The 10,185-nt window shown below is 37.2% G+C and overlaps 1 protein-coding gene across 3 annotated transcripts; it reads left to right on the top strand.

Annotated features, from left to right (window-relative positions):
- Window positions 1-3,104: 3,104 nt before the first annotated feature.
- Window positions 3,105-5,721, top strand: LOC147398605 (uncharacterized). 3 transcript variants are annotated; one of them, XM_086447860.1, is made up of 4 exons: window positions 3,105-3,256; window positions 3,893-4,768; window positions 4,957-5,038; window positions 5,398-5,721. In XM_086447860.1, the coding sequence occupies exons 2-4, from the start codon at window positions 3,945-3,947 to the stop codon at window positions 5,605-5,607; spliced, it is 1,116 nt and encodes a 371-aa protein (XP_086303986.1). In that variant the 5' UTR covers window positions 3,105-3,256; window positions 3,893-3,944; the 3' UTR covers window positions 5,608-5,721. The 3 variants fall into 3 exon arrangements, with proteins under 3 accessions (XP_086303986.1, XP_086303984.1, XP_086303985.1); XM_086447858.1 differs by having other exon boundaries at window positions 3,890-4,768; XM_086447859.1 differs by lacking the exon at window positions 3,105-3,256 and having other exon boundaries at window positions 3,270-4,768.
- Window positions 5,722-10,185: the final 4,464 nt, after the last annotated feature.

Below are 10,185 nucleotides of genomic sequence, written 5' to 3'. Positions count from 1 at the left end.
TTTCATAACTTATAAATTATCTCATAACCTATAAAAATAAGTTTTGTACCCAAACATCAAGCATAAAATAAATGATTATATTTACTGCAATAAATAATGATATTAATTTCGAACCAATGAGCGTTGGGCACAATGACCAAGGCATCCCTCCAAAAAGGTAGAGGTCTTAAGTTCCACTTATAGAAATTTTTATCCCTATTTACATGATATGTATGGTTTATAAGGTAGGCGAGATATGGTGTTCTAATAGGCCAGTTGCCTCGCTCTTGCTAGTAGGGCCTACAGGTCCTGAACCCCCGTCATCAATTTTTTATTTATTTAAAAAAAAAGATATTAATTTCGTGATTGCGAAGAATGTCACTTAGATAAATAATCATTGAAAAATAACAATACAAGTCCATAACTGACTCGCCAATACACTATTTCAAACATGAGTTTTTGTACTTGATACTAACAAAATTTCAGTCCATTCTAACAAATCATAAAATTACGAAAAAGTTGCTTCAAGTCAAAAATTTTGAATTCTTCGTTTAACTATTGTTCAATTGTTTTATGACAAGAATAATGATGAATGCACGTGGTAAATCATACGTGGTTGATGTGGCAGGGGCAAAGAATAGCAAATCTTTTCCTCGTGTATCCCAAAGAAAAAGATCTATGGTTCAGTGTCATTGCCATGTCAATTGCGTATGATTTACCAGCTGCATTCATCACGACTCTTATGACAATGACCATCTTAATGAGAATGACTCAATGTGGCTCTATAATTAATTTGGAGAGAAAACAATTTATAACCAATTTTATCACACAAGAAATCAAGCCTGATAGAGGGCAACATTTCTACCATTTAAACTTTCCTTAAGAAAGGAAGATTAATGGCCCTGGTCTTGCAAACCATAAGTGTGTCCCACCTACTTTAATGATCATATAATCATGAAAAAAATGGATGGTTGGTGATGCTTTTTCTAGGGACTCTGGTATTAAATGGGTCTTTTACAACAAATTTGTCCTTACTGTCTCTCACTCCCTATGTTCTACTAAAAGCTTGAAAGCGGCTGTCAAGTCCTCACCCATCAATTGAGGAAATGGTAGGGTCGTCTAATAAAGATCTCCAGCTTAACTTGTGGGGGTAATTTAGATGTACCCCCTTGGTATTTTATTGAATATTTGAGGTATCCCCTCGTGTTTTTAAATTGATGACGTATCCCTTGACCATTGTCTTCTCAAGTGGCTAATTAAAAATGATCCAAGTAACCCCACTTAAACTTCTTGCCAAAATCCTTACCCCACACCCCCCTCTCCCAAAAAAAAAAAAAAAAACAATCCTAGATGACTTTGCCAAATAGATAAGGACTTGAATAGAAGTGATTTTTGGAGAAAATATCTAATTCTTGGGGTGGGGGTTAAGAAGAGGTTGAAGATGATTGATTTTTGGAGAAAAAATATCAAGGCATTAATTTTTTATGCCATCGAAGATGAGGATGTTTTGATCATTTTTTGTTAGTCTCTCATAGAGGAACATGGTCAAGGGGTATGTTATCAATTTGAAAATTTGTTGGGTTATTCAAATATTTACACAAAGCCAAAGGGGTATGTCTAAATTTCCCTAAATGCAGGCATCAACCACTGTAAAATTCTCATACCCTTAATGCAACAAATGTTCAAATAAGAAGTGATATTTTTTTTTTTGTAATAGTTGGAGTTTTAGGTGATTAGGTAGATTAGATAATTTCTTACTTAATTGGTGAGATACTCAAAATTAAGGTGACTCTAACTTTCGTATGAATCGAGTTTATAATTGTTTGATCACCATGGATCAAAGAGAGGATGTAAGAGAAAATCGGAGAGAAAGAAATAGATGACAATGGGGGAAACATTTGTATTATGCTATTTCTAACGATTTGATTAATAGACAAAGTTGATGATAGATGTCAATAATATTTTTAGACTCATGATAATCTGATTATCCCACACGACATACTCAATCGACTTTCCTGATGTGACAAGTTCAATAATCGTAGATCTGTATGCCTCAGAATACAAAATTGCACTTCCCCATAAAAATGTGTATCTTGAGAGAATTGTGTATCTCGAACCATACAAATCTACAATTCCCAAACTTGTCACATTAGGAGAGTCGATTGAGTGTGCCAAGTGGGATAGTCAGATTATCACAACTAATATATTGTAAAAATTCCTACTATAATTTTAGATAGCTTGATCAATAAATTAGACATTCATATGGATCCAACGTAATAAATAGGAATCTAAAGGACGATCAACAGATTCCTAGCAATCTCATCTATGCGGTTTGGGAAGTTGGTAACTATTTAATATCATAGGTACTAACTACTACCAATACTGTCCAAAATTTCATGCCATTTCCAAATATTTGATCGAAATGAAACATAAACCCTAAAATATTCAACAAATCATACATATTTTGAATTGTCCCAAAATGTCTCAATATTTTCATTGAGATTGTTTCAATTTTTCTATCGATTAAAATATTGCTTCGAAAACCCTTAAGGGTTTGTTTGTTGGTAAAACTAACAAAAGGGTTTACTCCCTTTGATTATGTGTTTGAAACTGGTTGGTCTCTTTACTTACTTCAGTGTATATTAGAAAGAAAAAAAATCCTTTTGTAAGGTTGGAATGTGTGATCGTAGGGACTAATCCAATTTCAAAAGGGTATATTACCACACAAAAACAAAAAAAAAAAAAAAAAAAAAAATTGCATCGAAACAAGATTTTAAACGTTGGTTGGATCATAACCAATCAGATTGGAGAATCAAAGTGAGATTTACTTTTAAGTTGGTTTTTACAGTTTTACATTTTAGTAGATCTTGAAGATTGGTCAAAACAGGTGAAAAAACTATCATTAATTTACCAATAATTTCACAGATGTTCACAGCTTCAACCCATGACTAGCACGTGAAGTCCAGAAACAGTTTCAGATTACAAAATCAGTGGTCACTGACTGACACCTGGCAGGAACACCGACACCCAATCTCTCAACCACAACCGTACACGTGTCAACACCAAGGGTTATCATAAAATTAATAACCGTTAAGAGGACAACTGTATTTCAAAAATATTTCTCCCCTAAACACTCTCTTTCCACTTGGGGAGCAGAACCCGTACTGTACCAAATATTTTTTTCTGCAAATCTGAAACTCTTCCCAAGATTCCATTATGAGTGAGGTGAGGTTGCAACCCATGTTGCGCTCAGTAAGAAAAGTTCACCATTTCCAAGGTAAGATTCATTTTTTTTATCTTTTGTTACAGTTTTATAGTTCTTGTTTCTTTCAACCAGGTATTTTTTTTTAAAGAGACATTGGGTCTTGATCTTCATCTTCAGCTCTGCAAATCTCAAACATTCATGGTTTTAAGGATTTATTCTCTGCAGATAAGCTTTTTCTGCAAAACCCATTTGGGGTTTGTGTTGTAGTTAATTAGCTCTAGTAGCTCTGAACAATCTGCTGTTTCTGTCTATTGGGTTTTGTGATTTATGGATTCTGGTTTTGGAAATGGGGTTTGAAATGTTTGGGTTCAATGGTGTAGTTTTAAAATATGTGATTTTTTATTTATTATTTATTTTTGAGTGAATTTGGGTCTTTTGTGAAGTATTTGGTGTTATTTCTTGTAATGTTATTTTTCTTCTGAAGGTATAGAGATTTTGAGTCTTCTTTAGAGTTCATAATGGCGAATTGTTTTTGGGTTAGGATCTTTATTGATTAATTTTCATCAGAAATTGTAGTAAACTAAGTATCCTTGTGTCTGAGATTGTGAAATTGGGATGATTTCCTTGTAGTTAAAGTTAGGATTTTTAGAATTACATCTGCTCCTTTTAGTTGTAATCTATATTTAGTATTTTTAATTGTATCAGAAGGAGAGAATTATGTCAAAATTAAACTTGCCAATTAGATCGGATTGAAATACTAATGAGGTCGGCAGAGGATAAGGGATGTTATAATTATGGATCATCACAAGAGATATCAAGTGGCAATGCTATTAGTTTTGATTTTCACAAAGAAAATGTTCCAAATCGAGGTTCTCATCATCGGATGGCCTTGGGGAAGCCGACCCCATCAAAATGGGACGACGCCCAAAAATGGCTTGTCGGATTGTCAAGAGGAGGTGGAGAACGAAACCACTCAAGTACCAAACCACGAAACTCGAATGCCGATGATAGGAGACTAATCGCCTCTGTTCCTCAAAAGGAGGATGATTCATCTTCTAGCAGTGGTGACGAAGTTGGCGAAGATGGGAATTCACACCGTGCAACAACAATGCAAGATGAAGGGGAGACGAAGAAGGTTGATTCTACTGATTCATTTTGGCGAATCAACAAGCATTTAGAAGACTCGTCGTCAGCCATTCGTTCAATTTGCGTGAGAGATATGGGGACGGAGATGACACCCATTGCAAGTCAAGAACCTTCAAGAACGGGTACGCCACTAAGAGCCACGACACCTAACGCTACTAGCCCTATCTCTTCTAGATCTTCCACTCCGGGGAGATGCCAACAAGGAGTACAATCCCTCGAGAGTTACCAAACGGGTCTCACAACATTTGAAAACAGATGTGATGGCTTCGTCGTGGGTCGGGCGGGTAGTGCAACTAAGTGGACTAACCGAGAGGAAGAAGAATACAACACAAGCAAGGCATACGGAAACAAGAACTTGGAGCAAACTAGAAAGCCCAATCCTCTAGAGATTCGAGCCACGGCCTGGGATGAGGCCGAACGTGCAAAATTCATGGCGAGGTGGTTTACTAGTACACTTTCCTCCGATATTCAATTAATTTCAATTATATGTAGACAAGTCCCGCAATAGCTTATAATCTTTTAATTTCATCTTCTCATAAGTAGCAGTAGCAGGGGAAATCTTGATATATCACTATATTAATTGGTTGAAAACTTGTTTATTTTGTGGATTTTTTTTTTTTATTCAGGTATAAGCGTGAAGAGGTGAAGATACAAGCTTGGGAAAACCACGAAAAGAGAAAAGCTGAAATGGAAATGAGGAGGATGGAGGTAAGTCAGTCCACACCCCCCATACTTACTAACCACTTAGAGCAGAGTCCGACCTTGAAGGAACCCTCCTCGTCAATTGACACGAAGTTTTTTGTATTTATTTCACGTCCCTACTTTTTGTTAATATTTGGGATACCTCCTTGGAGACACCATGTGTAATCCAAAGGAGAGGGTTCTTCCGAATTTTTGAAGTGGAATGGCCACTTCAAAGTCTTTTCCGTTAGAGCGTCCTTACAAAATTATACTAATCTGAATTCTTGCAACACCGCGCTCGATCTCATAGTTCAATTGGTTGTGAGTTCGTCCCGGACTCAAGTACTCTTCTCACAACCCAAATGTATTCTTACTTTTGTAAATAGGTCGAGGCAGAAAGGTTGAAATCTCGAGGGCAAGAGAAGTTATCAAACAAACTTGCGGCAACACGAAGAATAGCAGAAGAGAGGCGTGCAAATGCAGAGGCCAAATTGAATGAACAAGCTGCAAGGACTTCCGAAAGAGCAGACTATATGAGAAGGACTGGTCACTTGCCCTCCTCCCTCTCCTTCAAGCTACCTTCATTCTGTTGGTAGGGATTTCACAGTTTATTATTGTAATATCAGTTGGTAATTCTTGTTGTATTGGTTCACTTTGCTTCTCCTAGTGAACTTTTGGATCATTTTTTAGTAAATCAGTTGTGTTCACCATTGATAAATGTGTTAACATGGTTGTATTTTCCTCAATAAAACTTGCATACACACCTCTAGAAATGAAGTTTTCTTGTGAGTGTTAACATCTGTGTAACTTTGTACGATATCCACGCTATTAACAACTTCTCTTTAACACTGCCAGTAATATTAGCCCTTGATGCAAACGACGTAGCATTTGAAGTCACCTTCAACTATGTTCAAGTCCTTGTTACCACAAGAGAAGAAGAAACCTTTTCCCAAATGCCTTATGTGGTCCATGTTTGGGGTTATTTTCTTCCAAATGGGTCCGTTCGATAATGGAATTAACTTTACGTGCTGAACAATTAACCCACTAAAGCAAAACCTAAAGCAATAATCTCGCCTAAAGAGGTTACTTGAAGGGGGTTCCAATTGCGCAAAAAAAAAAAAATGGTATTAGCTAGAGTATTAGATCAAGTATTAGACTATTAGATTATGTATTAAGGAGATAATACATAACCGAATATATAATAAATGGAATTTTGTGGATACATTTTAGCTTTTAGAGTGCTCTGAGTCTGTAGCCTTGTATCTTGCATTCTCTGCTGCAATATTGGTCTAAAGTGCATTCTTTAAATGGTCTTTTTGTGTGCGCTTGTGTCGTGACATCTTGACGATAATGAGTTGAAACCAATCTCGATTTATCTATGGTCTGGAACACCTTGTGGACCTGGTGGGTTGGATTACTTGGGTCTCGAGGTCCAATCATTCATCATGATTGATTCGGGGCCACCCATCTACAGTCCTTCATGTGCTGACCCACACACCGTCCTATCAGTTTCACCTAGGGGATATCATGCTGAGAAGTCAACAAAACTGGTTAGGACAATAATACTATGACCCTATATGATCTTTCAATATGACCTCAATCACAAAATGCCATGGAATGGCACTATTTGGGTTTGTTGGACATGCAGACTTGACAATCAGTCTGATTAGTAACTGTTGAGTTTAGTCCCACGTTTGAGGGTATGGTTGAGTCGGGTTGCTCGTACCCTCAATCCGAATTAAAATCGGGTTGATATATTCTAACCCAGGCTTAACTCATTTTCTACATAACTCGACTCAGGCTCACCCATCTATTGGGTTGAGTTCAGGCCAACCTGCCTAGGTTGTAGTCCTAGCTGTACCTCTAACGATAAAAATAATAAAAGAGTGACTTTTTGAAAAAGTCACAAATTTTTTTTTCGTTTTAAACGTGTTTTTTCACATTTTAAACAAGCTTTTTTTCAATTAAAAAAACAAACTAAACACTTTCTTTTTTTAATGTGGGATTTTATACATAATAGAATTTGGTGGTTCATAAATGCAAAAATATGGGACTTGATGATAATATATACATATATTGATAACGGGGGGGTGTTTGAACTTATGTTTGACTAGGGGGATTAGATGAGCTAGGGTTGAAACTAAGGCATATGGGACCCTCCCTCGGGCATGTGTAACGCCCGTACATCACACGCACCAAGTAAGTGAGGGAACGCCCTCGCAGGTGTCCCTGAGAAAATATTGCTCATACTGATTATCGAACACACAACCTACGGACTCGCACCGCTTATTGGATTCAAATTGCTACTGAGCCACACCTACAGGAGCATGGCATCACTCTGGATCGCGACTCATAAAATTATGAGTCCCCTAGCTTTACTAAGTTAGTAAGGATTTCTCCCTTACTAAGGGTCCTTGGGCTCACTTCTTGGCATCAAAATAACATGATTTGACCCTTTAGGGTTGTTGAGGACGGAATTCTATGAATTTTTAAAAAAGAAGTTATTTTTCATCATTGAGCTTTATTTTTAAGTTTGGGAGTTACGTGGAAGTTTGATAGTCGTGCATTGTATTAAGGTGTATAGATACATTGGACCATTGCCACTGTATCTCATCATAAATGGAATGCTGTAATGAAGATTGGTATATTTAGAATATATCAATTAGTATTTTCTATATTAAGAATTATTGGTGATCATCAATATATTAAAATTTAAATATTAGGAATGATTTATATTAATTAGGATTTTAGATTAGGCTTACCATTTAGTTTATGTAATCTCTATAAATAAAATATTGGTGTTCATGTAATAATCATCCAAGAATTCACAATAATTTCAATTTTCTACAATTTTCAAAACCTTAGATCTAGTTCAAAATAAATTGTTTTTTGAATATTTGTTTTTTGATGAAACTTAGAGGTGTTGGTGTTGTATTGCTGATGTGGTAAACCATTTGAGCAAAACAACTCTTAGTAAGACTAAGTTAGTAAGGAAATTATACTATAATTCCATGTATTTTGTCTCATTCAATTCTTGAGAACGAAAATGATAAAATCGAGGTTGTTAGTGGTTTGGGTTTGATTCTAGAATCAGATCTCTAGATTCGGTAAGAATAAAAACCAAAAAAATGTAATGGTTTTGGTTCTTGGTAGCTTAAGGATCGAACCAGATCCAACCGATTGACACCTTGGACTTGGGACCATTGTTTCAAAACTCGTCCGAGATTTATTGCCTAAATCATATCGGTATCATCCAACAAGACAAATGGATGTGTTTTTTAGGTTTTGGGGAGTTTTGTGAGATGAACGATACATTTCGGACGAGATATCAAAAATCTCGTTCGAAATATATCGATTTTCATCTCCAAACCTTATTATTTTCACCCCAAATCGATATTCTCTCTTTTTCTCAACCAAGTGAACCAAAAAACAAAGATGTTTGTTAAAAAATTTCATCTTCCTACTGTGGACACGGGATTTCGAATATTGTTCAAACATCCCTCCACTTTGGGGTGTTTTGGAGTCGCCACCATTCAAATTGGTGAAGGGGTGTGAATGGTCACCCGGATTTGTGTTTTTGAAAAATCATGTCATTTTGTCATTTTTTGTTGACTCTCGTAAGATAAGGTGTATGGTCCAACCTTGATTCAAGGTAAGGGGGTCCATTTATGGAGTAGGGAAGGTGTTAAGCACCCTACTTCATCCACGTAATGTGGTAACCTCGGATTCGGTTTTTTGAAATAAAAGAAAATAAAAATGAAAGAAAATCGATATGTGCCCTCAAGTGTGAGGGGCTTCGATGTTGGTTCAAATCATTGAGGGCACCCTTATGAAGAAGGGGCCCTTTGGTGATTTAAACCATAGTGGTGTGTGCAAATGTGTAGGAAAGGGTGGGTGAGTAGAAGAGGGAAGTTGGGGGGGGTGTCCTTTGTCAAACCCACCTTGACCCTCTTGACTTCCTTTGACTTTCCTTGACTTCTTTTCCTTTGCTTGACTTGTTGGAGAGAAGGTTGAGAGTTGAGAGTTGAGAGTTGAGTGTTGAGAGTAGAGTAGGAGTAGAGAGTTGTAGTGTTTTTAGGATTTTTTTTCTCAAATTTTCATTAGTTGTTGTATGGAGAGAATGGAGGGGTTTTTATAGAGGTTGAGAGGTTTTTTAAGGGTATAATGGGGTGAAGGATGAGAGTAGTGGTTAATGGCATGGGTTTGAGAAGAAAAGGGTATGAAATTTGAGATGAAAATGAGGGTATTTTTGTAATGATGGAAATGGGTTGTGTTTTAACCCAAATGGTTTGGATCTTACCCAAATCCATTTGGGTAGAGTGTTTGGTGGGGTGAGATGTGATGGTTGATGGAGGAGTGGTGGTGTAAGGGAGTTGTTTGGAGAAGGAGTGTTGAGATGGTTGAAGAAGTCTGGTGTTTGATTTGGGAGATAAGTGTGTGTGATTGGTTTGATTTGGAGAGATGAGTGGTGATTGGTTTGATTTTGAGGATTGAAGGGATGATGACATGTGGCAAATGGAGGATGGAGAGATTAGTTGATTGGTGATGGTGGTTAGATGATTAGAGAGAAGAGTATGGGCGTATGGGTTGAGGATGGGTTGAGGTGATTTTATGGGAGTGTTTTAAGGGAAAGTGATGGTTGAGGTGTGGGAGATATGGGTTGTGATGTGGGTGGTTGATGATGAGAGGATGGGGACTAGGTTAGGTTAGGGTAGGGTTATGGGTTATGATGTTGGTGGTTGATGATGAGAGGATGGGGGAATAGGTTAGGTTAGGATAGGGTTATGGGTTGAGTTGATTAGATGAGGGAGGTGGAAGGGGATGATGGACATGTGTCATCTCTTGGTGATTGGTTTGATGAGATTGATAGGTTGGGTTGGGGTTTGGGTAGTGGATTGGACTTTGGGCTTAGTAATGGATTGGGTAGGGTTGTGGGCTTAGATAATGGATTGGGTAGGGTTGTGGGCTTGGATAGAATAGTGTTGAGTTGGGTTTACGTTGATTGGGTGTCGGAAAATAGTTTGGGTTGATTTTAAGGATATATGAGAGTGGTGAGGTGTGCGGGTCCATGGGCTACGTAAATGGCCTCGAACATTTATTAATGGAAAATGCAATGGGTTTTGTGTAGGTTTGGGTTTCAGGGCCCATTCCAATTTTCGGTTTTTGGGGGCATC

This window comes from Akebia trifoliata, chromosome 7 (assembly GCF_017979445.1).
Source record: "Akebia trifoliata isolate Shusen 1 chromosome 7, ASM1797944v1, whole genome shotgun sequence".
In the NCBI taxonomy this organism is placed as follows: Eukaryota; Viridiplantae; Streptophyta; class Magnoliopsida; order Ranunculales; family Lardizabalaceae; genus Akebia; species Akebia trifoliata.
This window is presented reverse-complemented; position numbering and strand designations above follow the sequence as displayed.

Bases quoted from the DNA above. Each gene is read 5' to 3' on its own strand.
- LOC147398605 (XM_086447860.1), top strand. From the start codon at position 3,945: ATGAGGTCGGCAGAGGATAAGGGATGTTATAATTATGGATCATCACAA. The intron at 4,769-4,956 runs GTGGTTTACTAG...TTTTTTATTCAG, and splicing joins CGTGCAAAATTCATGGCGAG to GTATAAGCGTGAAGAGGTGA. The intron at 5,039-5,397 runs GTAAGTCAGTCC...TTTTGTAAATAG, and splicing joins TGGAAATGAGGAGGATGGAG to GTCGAGGCAGAAAGGTTGAA.